The sequence below is a fragment of the Schistocerca cancellata genome, chromosome 8 (assembly GCF_023864275.1).
Source record: "Schistocerca cancellata isolate TAMUIC-IGC-003103 chromosome 8, iqSchCanc2.1, whole genome shotgun sequence".
Taxonomy (NCBI): domain Eukaryota; kingdom Metazoa; phylum Arthropoda; class Insecta; order Orthoptera; family Acrididae; genus Schistocerca; species Schistocerca cancellata.
In genome coordinates, this window is record NC_064633.1 from 25,588,798 (window position 1) to 25,615,271 (window position 26,474).

Below are 26,474 nucleotides of genomic sequence, written 5' to 3' on the forward strand. Positions count from 1 at the left end.
GCTTGATATTCATACTGTGCATTCGTCAGTAAATTATGAGACTCTAGCCACCACAACAGCCGGGCACGAATCATACATTCCATCACTTTGCAAATGCAGCTGGTAAGAGAAATGGGGTTTTGTCCTTACCAGGCTTAGGTATGGGTATGACGGTGGCTTTACGTCAGCATCCGGGAAATTTGCCCTCTGCCCAGCTGCGGTTGTATGTGTTAAGCAGAAAGCACTTGCCTGCAAGAGAAAGGTGCTGCAACATCTGAATGTGGACAGCGTCTGACCCTGGGGTGGAGGATCGGGATGAAGTGAGAGCATGAGCTAGCTCTGTCATAGTAAAGGTAGCATTGTAGCACTCACGATTCGGGGAATTGAAGGGTATTGCCCAAGCCTCCTCCACTCGTTTCCGACGGAGGAAGGCAGGGAGGTAGTGGGAAGAGCTCGAAACTTCAGCAAAATGGCAGCCCAAGGTACTGGAGATATCAATAGAGTCCACAATGACATCATCAGCTACTGTCAGGCCGAAAATTGGGGAATGGATCTTGGTCCCAGAGAGCTGTCGGAAGTTAGCCCTCACGACAGAGGAACGTGTGGAACTGTTAAAAGAACTAATGGATGAAATCCAACTAGCTTTTTTGCTATCCCAAAAAACGTGACGACACTTTGTTTAGAATGAATGCAGTTTGACATCTTAGGATGGCAGTTAAAAACATGGAGAGCACGTCTCCGTGCACAAAATGTGCCGTGACATGCCTCAGTGCCCCAAGGGACTGGGACATGACATGGTAAAGAGGAAGTGCGGGGAATGAAACGTTCTACAGCAGTAAGGATAATGTTTGTAGCATATTCCACCTGGTCAGCACAACTGAGGAAATCATGTTCTTTGAAGGTCGCCAGGGAGGAGTAAAGGTGCCAGTCAGCCTTAGGAAGCTGTCATTTAGGCATGCACGTGGATGGGGTAGGAGTCAGCAAACAGATAGCACACAGGAAATGGTTGCTTGAGTATGTGTCAGAAAGAATGGACTACTCAAGACAAGGAGCAAGCTGGGCAGTGCAAAAGGATAGGTCCAAATGGGAATAGGTGTGTGAGGAGTCTGAAATGAAAGTGGGTACTCCAGTGTTAAGGCAGAAGAGATTAAGTTTGTTAAGAAGGTCTGCCAAGAGGGCACCCTATGACAGGTCCTGGGAGAACCCCAACGGGGATGATGCACATTAAAGTCACCGAGTAGCAAAAATGAGGAAGGTAGCTGCCCAATAAGCTGAAGGAAGTCTGCCCTGGTGACAGCAAATGACGGAGAGACATAAATGGTACAGAGGGAGAAAGTCAGGTGGGGAAGGAAAAGGCAATCTGCAACAGCTTGAAGATTGGTAGAAAGGGAGATGGGTTGACTACGAATGTCATCCCGCGTAAGCAACGTGACATCCCCACGAGATGGAACGTCAACCTCAGGAGGAAGGTCAAAATGAATCAGGTAAAAAATAGAAAAGCTCAAAGCGGTCATGAGTGCACATTTCGTTTCCTGAAGGCAGAATATAAAGGGACACTGCAATGCTAAAAGCAGCCATAAATCCTCTTTGTGGGACCATAAAGAGCCATGATGAGGAAGAGATGTAAGGGTGTCACCTCGGCGGCCAAGTGACAGGCGGGGAAGAGTCGCTATTACAGGGCACAGAAGCACGAGGATCCTGCTCCATGGGGTCCGCAGAAGCATCAGCTTGCTTGTGCAGTCGCTCTGTGCAGTCCAATGCTGAAGAACGGTTATTGGTGCCACACTGGTGACACAGAAACTGGAGGGGTTAAGGTATCACAGGGCAACACCATCAAAGAGGATCTTTGAGTTTGCGAAGGATAAGACCATTTGCCTTTGGTGGACTTCTTCAAGCCTTTCCGGTTAGAGGAAGAGACAGATGTCGTTTGGCTGGAGGGACGGAGGAAGTCTTCACGGGAGTACTCCTTCTGACCTTTCCAGCGTACCGAATGTGTAGATGGTGGCTTTGCCCCTTGAGGCAAGAGTTTGACAGGTTGTTGCACAGCTGGAAGGGGCGGATGGCGATGCTACCTTGACACTGGGCGATTTCACAACCTCAGAGCTGAATCCAAGGTCACATGTCTGCATGGCCATGTCCTTCATAGAGCGAGGGCAACAAGAACAGAACTATAGGCACCAGATGGGAAAACGCAGGGTTGGCGACTAGCCAGTAACTTGCGAGTGACTGGGTAAGGCACTTTTTCCTTTACCCAGATCTCTTGAACAGCCCGCTCATCAAGATACAAGGGGCAATCCCGAGACGAGACAGCGTGGCTGCCATTGCAATTGATACAGCAGGGAGGAGGAGGTACACAATCACCCTTGTGCGCATACCTACCACAGGTGACACATTTGGCTGGGTATCGACAGGACATTCTAGTGTGGTTGAAATGATGACACAGGTAAGCAGCGCATCAGGTTCGGAACATACGGCCAGACTGTGACAATTTTATAGCCTGCTTTGAGCTTGGGCGGAAGCACCACTCTATCAAAGGTGAGAAAGAGAGTGCAGGTGGGCACTATGGAGGAATCTACCTTTTTCATTACACGATGGATGGCAATGACACCCTCATCAGAGAGGTAAGATTGGATTTCGGCCTCTGTTAGACCGTCGAGCACCCTGGTGTAAATTACACCACAGGAAGAATTCTAAGTTCTACGGGCCTCGATACGAGCAGGGTAACTGAGCAGAAGCGAGGCAGCAAGCAGCTGATGCGCTCTGAATCAGAATTGGTCTTCAAAAACAAAGTGCCATTCTATAAACGAGAGCAGGATTTCACAGGGCCAGCAATTGCATCAACACCTTTCTGAATAATAAACGGATTTACCGTGGCGAAGGACTGACCATCTGGTGAAGGACACATTTCTAATACTCCTGGTCAATTGTTTGTGCTCCAGGCGTAAGTTCATACAGCACAATACCGCTAGAATCGAAAAAAATCACCAACATTGTCTTCACCTTTGACCAACTTTGCCATGCTTTTTTTGGTCTGGATCCTCCACTGCAAGGACTGCACTTTGGTTTCAGGATCATATCCATACACCCACAATTCGTCACCTGTAATTACCCTATTTAACAAATCTGGGTCATTTTTAGTCTGATTAATCAGTTCTTGGCACACTTCAAGTCGGTATTGTTGTGACTTGGCAAGACAGCCAAGACACTATGACCGGTAGCCGAAAGGCACGCGTTTAAGCTCACGCAGGCTGGCGTGAGGTTTGGAACAGTTAAAGGAGTTGAGTCTAGTAAAAATAATACGTAGCTGCTGGAATACTTAACTTTAATCCATAATTGGTGAACATCGGTCTGACGGTACATGCATCACAAGATAAACAGCAAATGATAATGGCGCCTTGCTAGGTCGTAGCAAATGACGTAGCTGAAGGCTATGCTAACTATCGTCTTGGCAAATGAGAGCGTAATTTGTCAGTGAACCATCTCTAGCAAAGTCGGCTGTACAACTGGGGCGAGTGCTAGGAAGTGTCTCTAGACCTGCCGTGTGGCGGCACTCGGTCTGCAATCACTTGACAGTGGCGACACGTGGGTCCGTCGTATACTAGCGGACCGCGGCCGATTTAAAGGCTACCACCTAGCAAGTGTGGTGTCTGGCGGTGACACCACAGGTATTGTCTCTGGTCACTTGACAACACTTTTGGAATGAATTTTGCGGGCACTCAACACATGTTCAAATCTTCAGTTAAAATTGACTGAATTGCATAGAAACTTAAAATTAAGTTCATCAGCCATCTCCCTCACTGTAAGTCTACGATCAGAGCACACTACGTCGTGAACTTTCACAACATTTTTATTTGTTTTTGAGGTGGAAGGACAATCGGACCATGGTTCGTCTTCATATGACTTGCAGCCATTTTGAAATCTGTTGAACCAGACAAAAACATTTGACTGACTTATACAATTATTTCCAAATGCTGTTTTTAATAGTTCATAAGTGTCAGAAGCCGATTTCCTGGATTTAAAACAAAATTTCACACAAACTCGTTGCTCTGTTTTTTATATCCTTTTTCCCACAGACAGACTCCAGCAACAAGCCCTAACAGACCCGCACTCAACCAGCTGCCACAATGAAGTGAATAAAGGAAACACCGTTTCCTGTCAGAGGGCGTTCAAGGACAAGACAATGACTCACTCCCCATCCTCCGTGTACCTGCCCGCCAAACCAATAAGCAGTAGTGGATCTATTCTTAGAATATCATATAAGCAATTTTCACACCTCGTACAAGCAATCTCAGACACTAAACTTAATCAGACCATATTAAAATGCATACAAAGCACTTCATATGACTTCAGGACAAAACAATGTCTATGAAGAAAATATAGAACCAACAGAAAATGAAACTAACAGGAGTCACAATGTAATGACTGCAGAATTTACTAATGATGTATTTCCATAGGAACAGTTACACCTTTTGCTTATTGCCCACAGTAATTTATCAGGTTTTTTCCATTTTATTGTAACCTTATGTTGACCCAATACGATTTGAAGCAACAAATCTTTTCTGCAAGGAGAAAATTTTGAAGATCACTGCTTTTTCTCTTCATCTTCCTCCACCTTTATAACATGATTAAGCGAGGTGGTGCGTGGTTAGCACACTGGACTTGCATTTGGGAGGACAACGGTTCAAACCCATGCCCAGCCATTCTGATTTAGGTCTTCTGAGATTTCCCTAAGTCACTTCAGGAGAATGTCAGAATGTTTCATTGGAAAGGGCTTGGCGAACATCCTTCCCTAATCCTATTGGATTTATGACCTCACTGTTTGGTCCCCTCCCCCACAAATCAACCAACCAACAAACTTTGTAACATAACATCTTCAATAACAGATAATGTGAATCTACAATGAACAACCACCGTCGGTGTTCAGAGTGCAATAAGCATGTAGGTAGCTTTGCTTTGCATTTAAGTGTTTAAGGATGCCAAAGAGGTAAGGTCATCAGTCTCCTATTCACCCACCCATGACACAAGCAGTGTACCCAATCTGTCTAGATATAGAATAAATTCTGGGTGCAAGTGCGAGAAAATGTTCAAAATGTTTGCATGCCATGCATCCAAATCGGAATATGGGAACCAGCCAGGTATTCACCTAGTGGGCATGTGGGAAATCACATCAACGCTGGCACAGTGACCCCTTGTTGTTAATACACAAGGTAGATTCTAACTGCAGCAAGCAAACCACCCCATTCCGGAAGCGGTCATGTTAACATGCACACTACCAGGTCAGGTGTCGACAGCCAATTTTAGTGATGTTGCCCATAGCAATACGCCTCATTACACCTTCATGTCCAACAAAATTTCAGCACCTGGTGGAAGGTAGGAGACGAGGTACTGGCAGAAGTAAAGCTGTGAGGACGGGGCATGATTTGTGCTTGGGTAGCTCAGTTGGTAGAGCACTTGCCCGCGAAAGGCAAAGATCCCAAGTTCGAGTCTCGGCCCGGCACACAGCTTTAATCTGCGAGGAAGTTTCAAAATTTCAGAGAACACTGAACAACACAGAATCTCTGGGTAGCAAATCAGGTGGGCCAGTCATCTGGTCAATTTATGGCCAAGTTGTGCAGGCTCATTACCACTTCTGTTCACCAACTAACATGCCCCTCTACATGGCCGACTGAAGTACTGGTGACGACTCAGCACGACATCTATTCGTTGGACTGATTGTGTTACGACTGGGACTGCCTTAAGATCCAAGTATAGAAATGTCTGCCTACCACTATTACTTTTTACTTCAGTAGACTACGATACTATCTGGCTACAATTCATAGGATCAGTAAATTTTATGAACTCTGTGTCATTTATTGCGTGTCAGAGTACTCAAAGAAATGGCATGCTTTAGTCAGCAGCAACACAATGCTTTGAATCCTTCTACGTGAAAACAGTAAAGACTGTCGTGATTGACAAGGAGGAGGAACAGTGTCAATTGTTAATTGTATCCAATATTTGAAAATGGTTTTTCATGATAAAAATTAATCAAACAACATACAAAAACTGCGAACTAACACGGTCTACATTAGCTAGAATGAAAGCTGTGTCAGGTACCTTCTAAAGATCTGCGTGTGTGTGTAAGAAATAATCAGTAAAACTTTGGGAAGGACCCAAGAGGAACATTTAAATCTTGATGAAAAGATTGCCTGTACTAGTACAGTGCGAATTTTGTATGGGAAATGTAAGATGGTTTGGTGAAGTGTCCACCTGTGTGAAGTGAAATAAAATGCAGTGCAAGATTTGAGAATACTCTATGGTGGTCAGTGTGGCAAAATGTCCAATAATAGTAACATGTTAGACCACTAATACTGAGAGTATGGACATAGAATTGCACTGAAGAACACTTGCTAATGTGTGCCATGTGCTCACATTATGACAGGTACGTACAATATTACTTGCAGGACATACCAGAGCAAGTTTTACAGTATGACAATCCCAATAAATTAAACTATGCTTTTCAAACTTGTCACTTTTGAACATCGTCTATAACTTACCTTCAACTTCAAAAGCGCTGTTAATACTTGTTGAAGTATTGGTCGAATGTATTTGAGAGGCAAAGGGCTGAATTTATTCTGTTTCAGGAAATCATATAAATTCTGCTCAAGCATCTCAAATACCAAACATGTATGGTTTTTGTGCTGGAAGCACTCAAAGGCTCTGACAAAATTGAATTCGTCTGCATTTTCTTGGCTAAGGCGAGAGAGAATGCTGACCTGTAAAGATAATCAATCATAGTGAGCTCTGGTAAGTAAAAAGCAAAACATTTAATATGTCTATTTCAACATATGGACATAAGTCCTTTCAAACTTACTTCAATTTGACCCTGCCGAGCATATGATGGATGATTCTTGAGTATTTTAATGGCAACAATTTCATTTGTGCCTTTCTTCCAGCACTTAACTACCTGTAAACATTCATAAAAATGGCTGCATGAAAAAACTTTTAACATTACTAAAATGAAGTCAAAAACAGAGGAGTCAGACAGACTGACAACAGTATTTTAGTATAAAGTATAAGTATCTGGAAACTTCCAAGTGTCCAACTCAAAAATCTACTTCGATGTCTGTTACCAACACTGATAAAATTGTAAATGAATACAAGTTAAAGGATGAAAAAGTAGCGGACGAGAGACTAAATCAGTGAAGATGCAGAGTCAAGAAGCAAATTCAGATCAAACAATCAGTTGTAGGCAACAATTACATAACACACAAGACTGACATTCTAACTACCTGATGAGTGAATCTATGGCTTAATTTATGTCTCTCTGACAATTGTCTCATAAGCTACTATCTTCCTTCCCTTCACAACCACATCTGTAACTTTTTTTTTCTACTTAACAAAAAGGCCGCTGTGAAATACAGCAAAGGAAATTTCAGTTCAAGCATCAACACTTGTTAATAAACACTAAATAAGAAGATGTGAAAATAACTTCCGCATTTATTTTCTCCTCGACTGACAATTTCACCACTAAAACTGTTACAAAAATGGTTTTTAGTGTTTCATAATTTCTGAGTGATTGCTGTCTGACTGTCAGATTATTTCTTTAAATTTTTTAGAATATTGTTAAAGGAAAGCTTACAGTCACTAACCCACAATACCAATGACTATGGAAAAATACAAGTAACTTGAAAATTTGTCCACATAACAATGAAAATAATCAATTATTGATAATATAATGTAAATGGAAACAAAAAAAATCTACTCACGAAGCGGCAGCAGGTGAACACTTACCTTCTCATTCCAACCGGTAAGCCTATCATGACTTGTGCTCTGGGTGACTTTTCTAAACTGTACCCCTTTCCCTAAATCTCTCCAGGCCTTTTCCTTCATCCCTCTTCCTTCCCCTTCAACTCTTCTGCCAGAAGAAGGAGACACTGGCTCCAAAAGCTTGTAAATCCTTTTGTATGTGTGTGCTGCTGCCACTAGGTGAGTAATTTTTTTATATATATCCATTTATATTATGTTAAAAATCTGTCAATTTTTTTAAAATATATCTCACCCACCACACACACACACACACACACACATGATATCATTACCTGTTTGGACATCTTAGCATGTCATCATCAAATGATTTGAGTACACAGAAAATACAAATTAACAGCTTAACAGCTATCATGGCCAGTTCAGCTGTGCTTAGTAGGTAACACATTCAAATCATATGATGATGATTAGCTAAGAAGTCAAAACCAGTAATAATACCATGTGTGTGCCTGGAGCCTCTAATATTAATACACACATTTCTTTTACAAAACAGTCACTGTGTTCCCCTAATGCAATAACTCTAGTCAGTGTGAAAATTTTTCATTCAACACACACATTATTTTGCCCATTATTTACTATACCTTAAAGAAACACTTTATACACAGTTTCACCAACAGCATCACATAATGTGGCCAAGAGCCTCTGGCACGATATATAGCAAACACCAATTTTTTTCAATGTTGTAAGGGGGGGGGGGGGTCTTCTTCACAGCAGTTAGACCTCTGAGAAATATGGTCCTCATAACCACAGAATTACATTATGTATGAATGGTAGCAAAGGGGGGGGGGGGGGGGGACAACAAACACTTGGAACTTCATAACAGATATCTCTACAATTTTAATCATGAAATTCATAGTATACTTGTTCCATCACTCATTGGTACGTAAAAAATCAATTCTGCTAGTTTAGACAAATGATTAAGTACTGTTTTTTTAATATTTTATGTTAATGAATGTGGTGACAGTCAAACCTGTTCAAGGCACTTTTCTTACACTGATGTTGAAACCAGCAAGTGCATATTATTCTTCTCCCTCTCTCCGCATTTCTACGAATACTCCACAAAAGTGCCAAATTGTTTAGTTCTTAAATTTTATTACAAGGACCTTAACCCTTGCATATATAACCACTTGTCCTTTGTTTGAAGCCACTGTTTTTTGAGAAAGGTAACGTACTTTCTCAACTTCTATACATTACTTATGATATGTTGCTATATTTATTAATTTGTGTTGTTTTACCCAAAAAATGAGAAAGAGGCAGAAAAAAATGCCTCTTTGCCAAACAATATTCCTTTACAGACTAGTATATTTTTAAGAGATATTACGTTATGCTTGGATTATAAATGACTTGACATGATCATAGTTTCATTCACATAACAGCATTTTAAAACCAAATGAAGATATTTTTTAGGAATACATTAACTCCCAGTAAGGAACATCTGTATGTAAGGATCTTCCTTCATCGGATTTCAACACGTAATCACTGGAATTTAATATCTAATCTTTTCAATACTGGTAAAGTAACCACATCCACTACACACATTGTGAAATGAGCAGCAGACAGGGATGTAGGAAAAGGACTTTGATTGCTTGTTTATTTCATGAGAAGTGATATACTCTCATACACATACTACATTCCATCCAGTGTTTCCCATCAGTGCATGAATTCAGTATATTTTATTTAATCTCAAATGAAGGTAATATTCTTGATCAAAATGAGGGCTAACAGAATTACCTGATTTCTCTAAATCTTCTGTGAGATATTGTTAGCTTTGGAGGCAAAAGCTAGTTTACAAAACAAGTATTTTAATGTGTATTTCTACTTCTGATTCTTCATATCACACTGAAATATCACTACAACACACAAAGAAATCTTATAATATTACAGAATGGGCACTACCATCATCTGCAAGTTGATTAGAATAGTATGCAGTGCTGTTAATTAAAAATGTGATTTTTAAGAAAATGTTTGACAGATATGACTTGAACATAGACCTATAATATGTTGATACACAGCACTCAATGAATGGAAATCATGGATATCCAAGCATTTTTTTCTGTCACAGTTATCATAGTACCAGACTATAAAATTTACATTAAAAGTTTGTCGCAGAGCAATAACAAATATTTACACCACAGAAAAAGTGACAAATTAGATTCCATGTTCTAATCAGTATTCAATTACCCACATTTCTTGAGCTCATGGCTGAATGGTACCTACAATATAACTGTACTGTATAAGACAGAATAGAATAATCTCTTTCACCAAAAATTCACTTGGGCAAAGAAAATGTACAAACTTGCGACTCAGGTCTCCTTTACCACACATAAAATAGCTGGTTACCTTATTACATGGAAGTGGGTGGAGATTACATCTACCTGTTGCATTAGAAACTACAAACACTGGCTGAAGAGTCAGTACATGATAGGGTACAAAAAATAATTAGAAAGAAAAATGAACAAAACAAATTGGAAGACACCAGAGTAAATGAACTAGTCTGCTTAAAATGACTTGAAATAGGTCAAGCGATTTAAGCTATTTAAGAAAACTCAGATGGAGGATACAATAACTAAACTGTGCAACAATTTACTAGACTACCAAGTTCATCAAATATACCTCTAATTGAAACAAACCTGTCCAAATGTCCCACGTCCCAGAAACTCCAGTACCTCATACTGGGTTGTCATGGAGTACAACACCTCATGTTGGACAAGCTGATAGTCACCATCGGCAGAAGACGACCCTTGGGGCGCAGCCGGGCCGCCCCCCTTGCCCGTGCCGTGCCCGGCCGTCGTCGTGGCAGCTGTCGTGTGTGCGCCCGTGGTTGTAGTGGTCCCTGTATCGCCGCTCCCACTGCCCACATCACCCTCCCGTTCACAAGACTTGCGCTGAAATGTTACGATATAAATTTAACTGAATTCAATGAGCTGCAGACAGTTAAAGACATAAAATCTGTGCTTAACAAGAAATTGGAGGTGTGTTCTATAGACAGCTTGGTAAAAGTAATTTACCACCACTATCACTGTGTTTTTCTTCCCTTCAGAATTTTTGCTATGTGCTGACACGAAATGAAAGCATACATACATACATACATACATACATACATACATACATCACCAGAAAAAATGCAGTGTGGATTGTACTTAGCAAAAGTAGTAATCACAGTAATCTATTTACATTGCTTAACTGTTTACAGTAAAAATCTGTGTATTCTGGATTACATGTCTTTTTTGGTTATCTATGTAGCCTCCAGTTTGGATTAACCTGGATAATCAAGAGCCTGCTATAGCTAAAATTTACGGAAGTAATACCAATAACGCAAAAAGATTGAGAGAGTTCTTATTATAATCTTTCTAACAATTACCACAACCCAAAATGTGTGGGGATTCTAATTTCTACTCTTGAAACTCCGCAAGTTTTTAGTTTGATTATGACCTTTCACTCTTCTGGAATGTTCAATTGGCCACATTTCTTGAAGTTTTTTATTTATTGGACCAAAATGTTGGTCACTGAGAAAAAAGGAATGATCACTAATGGGATAATATGTCACTGTTTCTTTTAGGTGCTCACAGAGTAGAAAACGTTTTTCATGGTTGCAGTGTTACCAATAACAACCATCAGTTAAAAGGCAAATTTTTGCATGCTGGGAAGTAAAACTTCATTTATGTAGAAGAACAATATACTACAAACTTCATTAGCTCATTTGTCTCTCTTCAACGACACACAAAGAATACAGGTTCTTAGTCATTTAAGTTGTTAATACCAAATAAACTGCAAATATGCAAATAGTTGTCTTTAGTGGGAATTATCAGTAACTGAACATACTGTACAAAGTAAAAAGTGAGCCGACAGTATTACCACACTCTGAGCACAATTCAGATGCTTCACTTCCCAAATAAACTTTTCTGCTCTCCTTTCTTGAACTTTTAGCTCATCTCACAGACAGTGACAATGGAAGGTCCCCACAATTGGTACGGAGCTTCTCACATTTTATGCAGGTCTCCATTTAAGTTTGATCGAGCTGCAGATTAAAGTTTTCATTAAAAGAATTGAGGTAAAACTTATTTCGCATTAAAGTCTAGATTCAAGTGAAGGAATACTGGATATATTTTCTCCACAGCTAGTGTAAAATACTTTATTCTGGGGAAGATTATGGTTGAGCTTAGTGGTGAATATTTTACTATAACCAGTAATCTGGGGACAAATTTCTAAGCTTATTGCACTGGTCTTTGATTTTCCCCTTTTTTATCCTGCTGGACAGCTTCGAATGCAGCAGTCCTGTTTCTAGTTACACCATGCAATGGCATAAATACTATTTTGCATACTTGATTCTTTGCCAAGAATCAAAATATTATCTTTGAAGGTGGCTGGGAAAGATTTTGGAGTGTCACTGCAAGACTTATCTTTCTTCATATCACACTATTTAATAGGCTGTTGCAGGAGAATGTCTTGTACAACTTTAGTTCTGAATGAATTAACAGTATTGGCCAAGTCTGACTTTTCCTTGATAATTCTTTTGCCAGAATAATTCCACTTCCCAAATTTATATATTCTTGGCCCTTTAACTCTGATAATCTGAAAAGTTCACCATTTTTTTCACTTTACTGCTTTCTTTCTTTGGCACACTTTCAACACTACCTTCACAGGAACTCGTTATGAAATACCTCCATGTACAACGGATCTACAAAAGAGCACTGTCTTTGGATGTTGACAATAATACGAACACATTGCTGAAACACACCATTTGGTAACACCCAACATGCTTACACAGTATCAAGTGATGGCACTGACATGCAAGCGGGAACAGAAACCATGACAGTCATTGAGTAACATTAGTTTTCAGTCCTAACAGTATTCTATGGGCCTGTATCTTCAAGATGAGGCACCAGACTAATATAATTTCCACATACATTATGTGTAGTACCAAACATCAATTAATGTAATAACACATGCCAACACGGCAAAAACACAACAGAAAATACAACAGGAGATTAACGGGTAGCTTTGAGAGAGATGTAATAGTGTATGGTAACATAGGAACAATTAGGTAAAAAACATAAGGCCCAACAGAAATCCTTGGATAGCTATTTCATGTATCATACATAAATGTATAGACATTGCAACACTAGCCAAATCAAAAATATAAGTCTTAAGCATTCACTACCTTTTGGCCGCAACGCTGGTACGTATCAAACAGCTTTATGGTCGAGGCACGGATAAACTGCTGTGATGCGACACTGTTTGGGCTTTTTTGGGCTGCATTGTTATTGGTTTGTGCGTGGTGTCGGACAACGGACTGGTTTATCTGATTAACATTTATTGTATATATGCTGTCTGCTGCAGCCTGAGCATAGTCCCTCTGTTGATGCTGTTGATGTTCAAGCTTTCGTTTCTTGTGACTCTGGTGCACCACCGCCCCGTTGCTGGAGGAGAGGGAACTAAACATGTCACGAAGTCTCTGAAAAATAAGAAAAACAAAAGACATTATTGCAAAGTGTCATGTTACCATCGTAGAGTTATAAAGTTTGGAGCATAAGATACACATATCATAACTCCGCATCCGCCTCAGATCAATGTAAATATTTGCACTTCAGAAAAAATTCTCTAAACTCATCGGGGTATGCTTGAAAAAATGTGTAATTGGTGCAGGGTTTTATTATTTCAATCATAAAAAAATGCATACTTCTCCACCACTTCCCGTATGAGGCCAGTTGTGACCTGCTACGGTTATGTTCTTCTCAGCCTGCCAGGATCCATCTTCCCTTTAGTTTAAAGTTCTTTATTTGATGTTGCAGTCTCTCTGGATCGATTCTTTGTAGATGTTCATTCCATTCCCTTTTATTTTCATCCAGTTTTTCTTTTCCACTCCAAAGTTTCAATACCTTTAGAATACATCTGTCTAATAAACTCTCGGTCTATATTTTTCAGTGTTTTATGCTTTAAGATAAATTATTCCACAGGTATTTTTAAATCTATTCAACTTAATCCGCACAGCTTCTTCATATTTATACGATATTTTACATCCAGTATAATGAAGAAAAAAAAACAATTAACAGGTAAAGTAGCCTTACTAACAACTTAGTCCTCACTGAAGTTATCCACAAAATCCCATTGACTTAACATTTACCAGAATATATTCTGTACACATTTTCCTTAGTTCATGAATTCCTTTTCGTAAATCATCATCACTGTTGGTGTTACCTGAAAAATACGAGGGTCGTTCAATATGCAATCAACACTTTTTCTGAAAGCAGGTTGGTTTTATCCAGGACTCAAATACACCACATTATTCCCCACTCTTTTGGGTACAAAACCCTATTTCTCATTACAATCTCAGTTCAATGCTACAGGCTTATGCCATGTTACTGGTAGGACCTGCATACCCGCCTGGTAAGACACTACTGGTCGACATCAAAGCCAAAGCTTTGTTACATCAGTAACCATATCATCCACGTACTGCATCCTGTGGAGTGCATCCTTTATTGGGTCAAACAGATGGAAGTCTGCACGTGCGAGATCCGGGCTGTAGGGTGAATGAAGAAGAAGGAGGGGGAGGGGGGGAGGGAGGGAGGGAGGCAGGGGGGAGGGGGGGGAGGGAGGGGTTGGGAGATGGGGAGAGAGAGAGAGAGAGAGAGAGAGAGAGAGAGAGGGGAAGGATAAGAAGAAAGAATGTGTCTTGGATAGATCTTTAATGCACTGTATCATCAAAATTGCATATTTTCCGAATGCACAAATATAAACACTACCCAAGTTTAAATATGAAGTCCACCAAATACAGCACAATAGCTTCGGAAACTGTGAAATCTGTGCGATCTGCTTTTGTTACATGAAAATCCACAGGGCACGTGACCTCATCAACCAATCAAAGCTCAGAATCAGAGTTTATTACACTTATATGTGATCAGCCAATCACATCATAACAATTTCAGCCCATGTACACACAAATAATGAAAATACAGGGTGTACAGAAACTCCAGGAACAATTTAAACTATTTATTGCACAAGAACCAAACACTGTACAAATATCACATATGACATTTTGAAGAGAAACCCTGAAAGATTTTTTTTTTTATGTATACCGCCACAGAATAGTTTGGTAATTTGCCAATAGTCAGCGCTAGTCACAAACGTGGTGAGTTCAGGTGCAGAGCGAGCTTTCTGTGTGTTGGAGTTCGAAATGGCCTCCCCGGTCACCAAATCTCACTCCGTGTGGCTTTTTTCTTTGGAGACAAATTAAAGATCTGGTGTATGTACCGCCTCTACCATGTGATGTAGCAGAGCTCTGGGAGAGAATATGGGAAGCGACTGCCACAGTCGACAATGCCAGACTGGGACAGGTATGGCAAGAATTCGATTACTGTATTGACGTCTGCCGGGTCACTCATGGTTCGCATATCAAATGTTTGTAAAAAAAAAAAAAAAAAAAAAAAAAAAAAAAAAAAAAAAAAAAAAAAAAAAAAAAGAAGCTTTCAGAGTTTCTCTTCAAAATGCAATATGTATGACATCTGTACAATGTTTAGTTCTTGTGCAATAAATAATTGAAAGTGTTCCCAGACTTTATGTACACCCTGTACATTAAGCATGAAACAGGAATAAAGTAGACGTCCCAAAGTAATAGACAAAGTGTACAGTACCAAGCACTGAGATAGTATAACAAACGTTTAATGGTGAGGGAAATGAAGATGCCTATTTCCCCAAAAGGCATGGAATTTTGATCACTATCTGTGCTTACACCTTTCTTCAAAAAAAATTATTGCAACAAAGTTCTGATGGGTGGGTAAAGTTTACGTACTTCAATGGAAAAGTGCTCTAATACTTCATTCAGGGAACATGCTCAACAGAACATATAATCAGCTAGGTAATCCCCGACACGTTTGTTCCTTCTGACATGTGGGATGGCACCTCTGGTGTCCCACTAAATTCCCTCCACAGTATGTATGTTAACAGAATGTTGTTTCGAATCTACAAAATTCAGACTATGGTTCACTCTAAGGTGCTGAAAACCTTCCTTCAGTACTGAAAAAGAGTGTTGTATGAACTGAAGTAGTCGCTAACGATCATCATCTCAGGAAGGATCTTATCTTTGATTATTCTTACCAACTCTTTCTTGATCCAAAATTCAACAGGTTCAAGGAAGCATTTTTCCGAGTTCCAGCGAACACCCAGTTCCCATAGATTTTAAGGTCTATGTCGTGTTTCTAATTGCCAAATTTCACCTGGTCTATTTCAAGGACGACCCATGGTCCCCCGAACTGTTGTGAATAGTTTATCGTCCACTGGATATGCACTTCATAACAGAAGGAAGACTAGTCTGTCACCATTCGCGAAGGAATGTCAAAATCCGTGCCAAGTCTCACTATCTTCGGGTACGATGTGGAGACCCGCACGGCGCAGAAATCTGAAATATTTCAGACAATCATTTGCAAATCACCAAACCAAGTACAAAGAGCCCAAGTTGGGTAAAAAATTACATGGCACATGGCACCAGGGGCATTCCATTGTTCGTGGTAGTACGTTGTTCTCCCCCAATGACAACCATAAGTTGGCTTTGGTTATTTTATAGAACGCAACTTCACCTAGAAAGCATATCTTCACATTCAAGACTGAATTACAACCAGAAAACTATACTCGCCTTCAAATGGGCAAATCTGATAATAAGTCACAGTGCTTGATATAGTATTGACACTGATCGAATGATAGCATCACATTACACTCATTCAGAGAGACCACTAGGGATATACTATGAACTACACAACAAGCTGCAACACTGCATGAAAAATGACAATTTCCTGAAACAGGAAATTCATAATCTACATTACAACATATAATTTTCTCCACCAACTGAAGCTGTGTTCAGTTTCCTGCCTATCCACACCCTTCGAAATCACAACACAACTGGGAAAATAGCTGATTATTCGTAACAAGATTACACATTTCATTGGTGCACCACAATTTACAGGTACACCTGCCACCACCATCAGGTTTTCTGCTTTTACAATCATAAGCTTCGCTATACCTTGCTAAGCAACAAGTCAGTCTAAACTAGAGGTTTTTTTTCCACATGTATTGGCTTCACCAACTCTCAACCAAATTTACTTTATAAACTAACACGGACCTCAGGCTATGCTACAGATCAGTCTGCCCCCACAATCAGATATTTTATGGCAATTCTAGCTGTCCTCTTGTGTCCATGCCTAAACACCGCTGAAGATCACATAATATTTGGAAAAAAACAGCTGAAAACAGTCAAACCACACTCCTGGAAATTGTGGTCTATTTGGAAGACAGCAGTCAAATATCTGTGACAATGAAGAATATTAATGTCACTGCTTCATTCGCATCAATTTAAGTTGTGTTGTTATGCTTCAACCTCACCATAACCTGGAAATCATGATAAGGAAACTGAGATAGCCACATATTTATTACAAACAAGAACAGGAATGTCACTGCTTCACTTGCAGGAACTTAAGGCGTGCTCATCAAGTGGTCACTGCTATTGGCTAACTAGACCACATATCTGTACTAGCTTTGATTGGCTGACAGTGGGAAATCGAGCAGCCGCCATCTTAATGTCATTGTCTCGGAAGCTAATGGACCGTATTTTGTGGATAACATATTTAAACTTATTTATTCCAAAAATTAGCAGTTTCAACAACACAGCACATCAAAGATTTTACCAAAACATACTTTTTTACAGTACAGTTTGTTGTGCTACAGGGGCAGAAAATCCAATACTGCTATGTAAAAATTTTATCCACTGTATAAACCAGTAGCACAAACTGCAACTAATGTGACTCAATTTTCAATATCAGTTACATCACTTTCTGACTTATGTGCCATCTTTGTACACACAACCTGTACAGTTACATTAAGGTGAAATGAAATTCACTAATGGAAGTCCAAAATAAATTACATTAATCATCAGTATCCCCTGATAATGTGTTATCATCACAGACAGTAGCACAAGACAGTATGTACAACATTGCCCTTTGTGAGGAACAGAAGCATAGAAAAAAAGCAATGTAAGGAATTCAACTAACAGGTAACTCAGGGATTAGTTGAAAATTTGGGAGAATGAAATAGAAAGTTTTGGGAATATTTAGTGACCATCGTTTCTACAAAATCTTCATTAAAAACACTACACTTGATCCAGTGAAATAACAATCTTCTTTGGGTTACCCAACATAAAAATGTTTCCAGCTCTGTTTCATGTTACGGATGCAAACCACCACGAGATTCATGCCATAGGGTATGTGCCATTGTACCAGTTATTAGAGTCTCTTCCTGTTCCATTCATGTATGGAACACAGGAAGAATGATTGTTTGAATGCCTGTGCACTTATTATAATCTTATCCTCATGATCCCTATGTGAGCAATACATAGGGGATTGTAGCATATTCCTAGAGTCATCATTTAAAGCCGGTTACTGAAACTTTGTTAATAGACTTTCTCGGGATAGTTTACATATGTCTTCAAGAGTCTTCCCAGTTCAGTTCCTTCAGCATCTCTGTGACACTACCACGAATCAAACAAACTTATGACTATTTGTGCTGCCCTTCTCTGTATTTGTACAGTATCCCCTGTTAGTCCTATTTGGTACAGGTCCCACACACTTGAATATTATTCTAGAACCAGTCACACGAGTGATTTGTAAGCAGTCTCTTTTGTAGACTGATTCCACTTCCTCTGTATTCTACTAATAAACTTAATTGTACCACCTGCTTTACCCATGGGTGAGCCTATGTGATAATTCCATTTCATATCACTACAAAGTGTACACCCAGATATTTATATAAGTTGGACGATTTCAACAGTAACTCACTGATATTATAGTCATGGGACACTACATTTTTCCATTCTGTGATGTGCACAATTTTACGTTTCTAAATATTTGAAGCAAGTTGCCAATATTTGCATCACTTTGAAATGTTATCAAGTTCAGATTGAATATTTAAGCAGCTTCTTTCAGCTAGTACTTCATTATAGGTAACTGCATCATCTGCAAAAAGTCGGAGGTTGCTATTAATATTGTCTGCAAGGTCATTAATATACAACAAGAACTGCAAAGATCCCATCACACTTACCTGGGCCACACCCGAAGTTACTTCTACATCTGATAATGACTCTCTATCCAAGATACCATGCTATGTCCTCCATACCAAAAAGTCCTCAATCCAGTCACAAATTTCACTTGAAATCCCATATGATCGTACTTTTGACAATAAACATAGGTGTGATACTGAGTCGAATGTTTTTTGGAAATCAAGAAATACTGCATCTACCCGACTGCTTTGATCCAAAGCTTTCAGTATGCCATATGAGAAAAATGGGAGGTGGATTTCACACGATCAATGTTTTTGGAATCCATACTGGTTGGCACTGAGGATGTCATTCTGTTCAAGATACCTCATTACGTTTTAGCTCAGAATATGTCCTAAAATTCTACAACAATTCAATTTCAAGGACATGGAATAGTAGTGCTTTTTTCCTAGAACTGGTCACTGTTTTTTGTTCAAGAGATCTATGATAGATTACAGTTAGAAGTGGGCTAACTCGGCTGCAAACGCAGTATAGAATCCATCGGGCCCTGGAGCTTTGTTCAGTTTTAACGATTTCAGCTACTTCTCAACCCCCCTGACACAAATATTTACTCCATTCATTTTTTCATTGGTATGAGAATTAATTTGGGCAGTTCTCCTGGCTTTTCCTTTGTAAAGGAACATTTGGAGACACAGCTGCATTTGCTGTGCTACCTTCTATTTCATTTCGTGTCTCATTCGCAAAGGAGTGGGCACTAACTTTGGTGTCACTAAAAGCCTTTACATAAACAAGAATTTCTTTGGGTTTTGTGAAACATTGTCACAATATCGTTTAACAATAGTCTGCTATGGTAGTCACTGTAAGGCATCACACATTGCTATCTTGACAGCCAAATGCATTTCATTCAGTATCTCTCCATCTATAGCCCTATGCTTTGTTTCACACCTATTTTGCAGTAATCTCTGTTCTTCAGAGGTTTCATTACATTGACTGTATACCATGGAGGTTTCCTCCCATTATGAACTCTTCTACTGGGTACATATCTATCTAGTGCACAATCAACTATTCTTTTAAACTTAGGCCACAGTTGCTCTACAGGCTACTGCCCTGTGCAGAATGTTTCAAGTTCCTCATTGAGATATGACACTACTGATTTTTTTTATCCAGTTTCCTGGATGCATATGTCTTTCTGCTTGTTTTAGTTGTCCTTAGTACTTTGCTAATCATTGTCACAACAAGCACTGTTGCCACATCCACGTTACTGTCTCTGATATCAGTTTTCATGTGGACATCCTCAAAGAGGTTACATCTATTTGTTGCCATTAGTTCCAACATCGAATGGGGTTCCTATCTATCTCTTCTATGTAGTTTTCAGAGAAGGCATTTAGTAATGATTCACAGGATGTTTTATCTACATCTACATCTACATCTACATTAATACTCCGCAAGCCACCCAACGGTGTGTGGCGGAGGGCACTTTACGTGCCACTGTCATTATCTCCCTTTCCTGTTCCAGTCGCGTATGGTTCGCGGGAAGAACGACTGTCTGAAAGCCTCTGTGCGCGCTCTAATCTCTCTAATTTTACATTCGTGATCTCCTCGGGAGGTATAAGTAGGGGGAAGCAATATATTCGATACCTCATCGAGAAACGCACCCTCTCGAAACCTGGCGAGCAAGCTACACCGCGATGCAGAGCGCCTCTCTTGCAGAGTCTGCCACTTGAGTTTGTTAAACATCTCCGTAACGCTATCACGGTTACCAAATAACCCTGTGACGAAACGCGCCGCTCTTCTTTGGATCTTCTCTATCTCCTCCGTCAACCCGATCTGGTACGGATCCCACACTGATGAGCAATACTCAAGTATAGGTCGAACGAGTGTTTTGTAAGCCACCTCCTTTGTTGATGGACTACATTTTCTAAGGACTCTCCCAATGAATCTCAACCTGGTACCCGCCTTACCAACAATTAATTTTATATGATCATTCCACTTCAAATCGTTCCGCACGCATACTCCCAGATATTTTACAGAAGTAACTGCTACCAGTGTTTGTTCCGCTATCATATAATCATACATTAAAGGATCCTTCTTTCTATGTATTCGCAATACATTACATTTGTCTATGTTAAGGGTCAGTTGCCACTCCCTGCACCAAGTGCCTATCCGCTGCAGATCTTCCTGCATTTCGCTACAATTTTCTAATGCTGCAACTTCTCTGTATACTACAGCATCATCCGCGAAAAGCCGCAAGGAACTTCCGACACTATCTACTAGGTCATTTATATATATTGTGAAAAGCAATGGTCCCATAACACTCCCCTGTGGCACGCCAGAGGTTACTTTAACGTCTGTAGATGTCTCTCCATTGAGAACAACATGCTGTGTTCTGTTTGCTAAAAACTCTTCAATCCAGCCACACAGCTGGTCTGATATTCCGTAGGCTCTTACTTTGTTTATCAGACGACAGTGCGGAACTGTATCGAACGCCTGGATGTAACCATTTTCCATGTTTACGGCACATTCGAGCAGTTAATTTTTTCTATTACTGGTAATGCCCACCACTAACAAAACTGTAATTTTCCCAATTAATTGTTGGATGATTAAAGCCTCACCTACGATTACAGTATGACTGGAGAACTTACGTACAAGAGGTTTTCTCTAAAGTTTTCGGTTACATCAGGAAAGCAAACTGGTGCTTTTCATTTATTATAATGTTGTTCTACCAAGAACAGACGGAAGATTCTGTTCATATGATCCGGAGATGAGTCTGGTGGGCAATAGAAGGATACAATTATCACATTATGCCCACCCCTGATACTGGGTCCTGCCCAAATAATCCCACATGCAGCTTCAATTTCTATCTTGTGGATTTGAGTGTCTTGTCTACAGTGACAAACACACCACCTCCATTTCCCATTTGCCTAACCTTCCAATATACACTTAAATTTTCCCCAAAAATCTCATTACTATCAATTTCAGGTTTTAACTAATTTTCTGTACCTAGTATTATGTGAGCTTTTCATGAGAGCTTTTGTTATATTTACAAAAATACTTAATGATGTGTCATATTGATATCCTGCAAAAAACTTTGAAATTTATGACATAGATATCTAGTTATATAAACACTGATCTGCAACTGTGAAATATTTATCTTTTGTCTAAGAAAAGTGGGAGGCAGACAATGAAATGTGCTGGATGTAACCATTTTCCATGTTTACGGCACATTCGAGCAGTTAATTTTTTCTATTACTGGTAATTTGCAAGTCCTATTGTTTTAGGAATTTTTTTGACCTCCTTAGAACGTCATTTAATTACAACTTCACAATTTGATTTCAAACTGGTCAGAGGAAATTCAATTACACAAAGTGTTACAGGTATGAAAAATTAGTTAAAGTGTAACAAATAATTTTATTGTAATTACCTGCTACTAACAAATATCATCATGAATGAGAAGTAAAAAAAAGAATACATATACTCTCAAAATATTTTTAAAAAGCTTCTCTGCTAAAATTACATGTGTTATGGTACCGGTATGAGTAGTAAGAAGAAACTATCTGGCCACAACTCTTTAAAACTTTTGTATGTTCTATTTGTTCATTATAGCAGAATATCTCATTAAAAATTTTAATAGTGTTGATCACAATAAAACATAATTTCAACTTGTTAATTACGGGTTTTGTCTTACTAGCAACCATCCTCAGATCATGTTCACTAAAGATTTGGTACTCGAGCACAATGTTGGCAACGATGTCATTGTCACTAAGCATAACTCAACAATATTACATAAAGTTGGTGAAAATGCAACTGTTAACATAGAAAGCCAACTTTTTAATGCTGACAAGTTACACTTATTAACAATGTTGTGAGGGTCAACATTATACTTAGGCACCAAATCTTTAGTAAGCATAATCTGAGGATTGTTGCTAGTCAACCAAAACCAATCTTTAGTAAGCATAATCTGAGGATTGTTGCTAGTCAACCAAAACCAATCTTTAGTAAGCATAATCTGAGGATTGTTGCTAGTCAACCGAAACCGGTAATTAGCAAGTTGTTGTTACATTTTATTGTGACTGAGACCAATAAAAATTTTAACAAATCATATAGACCACTGTATTTCCTTCAGTCAATGACATCAGGTCTTTTCCCCAACAAAAAGTCTTTCTTCTTTGGCAAAACGGATGAACTTCACAACTGTGTGGCATATATTTGGGCACAACAGAATCATTTTCTTTGTCAGAGTCAAGAATTTCTGCAAAGCTCTCTTACTTGAAATAAGCTGTTGACAGAGTACAGCAACCAGCCACAAATTGATATTAGGTTACTTTATTCAAGAAGTACCATTACCAGTTTCAAATTTAACCAATTTATCCTCTCACGGCTTTCATGCTTTCATCAAAACAAATGATACATTGGTTTTGTTCTGCCGTGAATTCATACAGTGTGGTCGCAGCACGTATGATGCGGCCACCGCCTTCTTGAGCACTGTGTACCAACGCTCCAGTGACAGCAGAGTTGCATACTTCAAAGTGCTCACAGTGGGGAGGCCACAAGAGATGCAGCCATAATACCGCTGGAGTCGATGGAGCCAATCAGGGTGCAGCTCCACGTTATTAAGTTGCATGGTTGCAGCCCAGAAGAGGAGTCGTCTGGTGGGCCTCCTACAGTATGGAGCAGGTCCTCTCTGTTATTGTGATAGTGTTTACGGAAGATGAACTTTGGCTGGGATACCAGTTCGATTTTACACAGAGTATGCAAAGGAACTTGACTCCTCTTCTTGCAGCAGTGTACCATAGGTCTCTAGAAGAGCGTAGCATTCCAAAGGATTGGAAAAGGACACAGGTCATCCCCGGGGTCAAGAAGGGACGTCGAACAGATGTGCAGAACTATAGACCTATATCTCTAACGTTGACCAGTTGTAGAATTTTGGAACACGTATTATGTTCGAGTATAGTGACTTTTCAGGAGACTAGAAATCTACTCTGTAGGAATCAGCATGGGTTTCAAAAAAGACTCATGTGAAACCCAGCTTGCGCTATTCGTCCACGAGACTCAAGAGAGCGATAGACACGGGTAGATGCCATGTTTCTTGACTTCCACAAGGCGTTCAATACAGTTCCCCGCAGTCGTTTAATGAACAAAGTAAGAGCATATGGACTATCAGGCCAATTGTGAGATTGGATTGAAGAGTTCCTAGATAACAGAATGCAGCATGTCATTCTCAATAGAGAGAAGTCTTCTGAAGTAAGAGTGATCTCAGGTGTGCCACAGGGGAGTGTTGTAGGACTGTTGCTATTCACAATATATATAAATGATCTTGTGGATGACATCTGAAGTTCATTGAGGCTTTTTGCGGATGATGCTGTAGTATATCGAGAGGTTGTAACAATGAAAAATTTTACTGAAATGCAGGAGGATCTGCAACAAATTGATGCATGGTGCAGGGAATGGCAATTGAATCTGAATGTAGACAAGTGTAATGTGCTGCAAATAAACAGAAAGAAAGATCCTTTATCATTTAGCTACAACATAGCAGGTCAGCAACTAGAAGCAGTTAATTCCATAAATTATCTGGGAGTACGAATTAGGAGTGATTTAAAATGGAATGATCATATAAAGTTGATCGTTGGTAAAGCAGATGCCAGACTGAGATTCATTGGAAGAATCCTAAGGAAATGCAATCCGAAAACAAAGGAAGTAGGTTACAGTACGCTTGTTCGCCCACTGCTTGAATACTGCTCAGCAGTGTGGGATCCGTACCAGATAGGATTGATAGAAGATATAGAGAAGATCCAACGGAGAGCAGCGCGCTTCATTACAGGATCATTTAGTAATCACGAAAGCGTTACGGAGATGATAGATAAACTCCAGTGGAAGACTCTGCAGGAGAGACACTCAGTAGCTCGGAATGGGCTTTTGTTGAAGTTTCGAGAACATACCTTCACCGAGGAGTCAAGCAGTATATTGCTCCCTCCTACGTAAATCTCGCGAAGAGACCATGAGGATAAAATTAGAGAGATTAGAGCCCACACAGAGGCATACTGACAATATATCTTTCCACGAACAATATGAGACTGGAATAGAAGGGAGAACCGATAAAGGTACTCAAAGCACCCTCCACCACACACCATCAGGTGGCTTGTGGAGTATGGATGTAGATGTAGATGTAGATGTAGACCTGGACGCGAGTGATTACGCTGAGTTATGTTTCACCTCGTTTCCAGAAGTTGTAATTAATTCCACCTTTCCATTTGGTAGTCTGTACTTGGGACAACAGGTTTACTGGTGAGTTGCCGTGAAATGCCATCGGACGCATCTGTTTTCGCAGTTTTCTTCTAACGAAATATATTTGCAAAAAGTCGCTCTCATTATTGATTATTCTATTTTATTATTTTAAGGTAGCTTCAATTTAGATGAGATAAGTCTTAACATAGTAGATGTACTGGAAAGTGTATCTAGTAAGAGTTTCAAGATATAACTTATTAGTAAAGTCACCAAACACATATCCACTGTGCAAAGGTATTGATTCACAACATGCGGCAAAAATGCAGAGTTTACAAAGCAAATGAGTACTTACTTTATGTTTATTTTGTCACTTACATCCAACATGACCAATAAAATGTTGTACGTCAAGATTTTTGTCTTAACTTTATGCAGAGGATTCTTCAATAGGCCAACACTGAATTTCACCATTTTCTAAGGTAACTATGGTGGAAATTTCTCCACAGAATTTTACACCACCTTTGAGTGATAACAATAGTAATGTTACTGATGACAGTGCCCCTAAAGTTGAGTTACTAAACATGGTTTTCCGAAATTCCTTCACAGAAAGATACAGTAAGTATTAAAGAACTGGAATAAAGAAGAGATGTTAACATGAGTAATTTAGAAGTAGATATCCTTGGTGTAGCAAAACAGCTTAAATCACTTATAAGCAAATTTTTGTGTCCAGACTGTATATCAACTACGTTCCTTTCAGAGTATCACCATTCAATAGCTCCATACTTAGCAGCAATATATGACGACTCACTCACTGAAAGTTGCACAAGTCATACCAATACTCAAGAAAGGAAATAGGAATAATCCACTGAATTACAAATCCATACCACTGACGTCAATTTGCAATAGATTTTGGAACATAGATTTATGACTGAACATTACAGATTACCTCCAAAAAACCCATCAATAGACGCAGCTTTCAAGGATTCAGAATATATTGGTCTTCTGAAATACAACTAGCTCTTTATTCACGCAAACAGTGCTGTCAACGGTGGAGCTCAAACTGATTCCATATTTCTAGATTTCCAGAAAACTTTAAAAACAGTTCCTCACGAGTGGCTTCTGATCAAACTGCACGCCTTTGAAGCGGCTCTTCTAATCAAACTGCTTGCCTATGAAGTATCACCTCAGTTGTGCGACTAGATTCTTGATTTTTTGTCAGAAAGGAAGTAATTTGTAGTAATTGACAAAAAGTCACTTTATCTGGCATTCCAAAGGGTACTTACAGGACCCCAGCTGTTCTGAAATAATATAAACCATTTAGGATACAATTTGATCGGCCATCTTATAGAATGCGTCCACTAGTAAGATTCAAGTTTAGCTCCAACTTGCAAAGTTGTGTATGTTTAACACTGGTATGAAACTATCAATGCAAGAA

General features: G+C 39.6%; 1 protein-coding gene across 4 annotated transcripts in view; it reads right to left on the reverse strand.

Annotated features, from left to right (window-relative positions):
• LOC126094788 (homeodomain-interacting protein kinase 2) overlaps window positions 1–26,474 on the reverse strand; it is a 200,130-nt gene that overhangs the window by 142,558 nt on the left and 31,098 nt on the right. For all 4 annotated transcript variants that reach the window (XM_049909351.1, XM_049909353.1, XM_049909352.1 and 1 more), the window contains exons 2-5: window positions 12,944–13,237; window positions 10,413–10,667; window positions 6,830–6,922; window positions 6,513–6,731 (exon numbers count right to left, since the gene is read on the reverse strand). In XM_049909351.1, coding sequence (XP_049765308.1) covers window positions 6,513–6,731; window positions 6,830–6,922; window positions 10,413–10,667; window positions 12,944–13,225 — 849 coding nt within the window. In that variant the 5' untranslated portion in view covers window positions 13,226–13,237. The remainder of the gene's footprint in view (window positions 1–6,512; window positions 6,732–6,829; window positions 6,923–10,412; window positions 10,668–12,943; window positions 13,238–26,474) is intronic.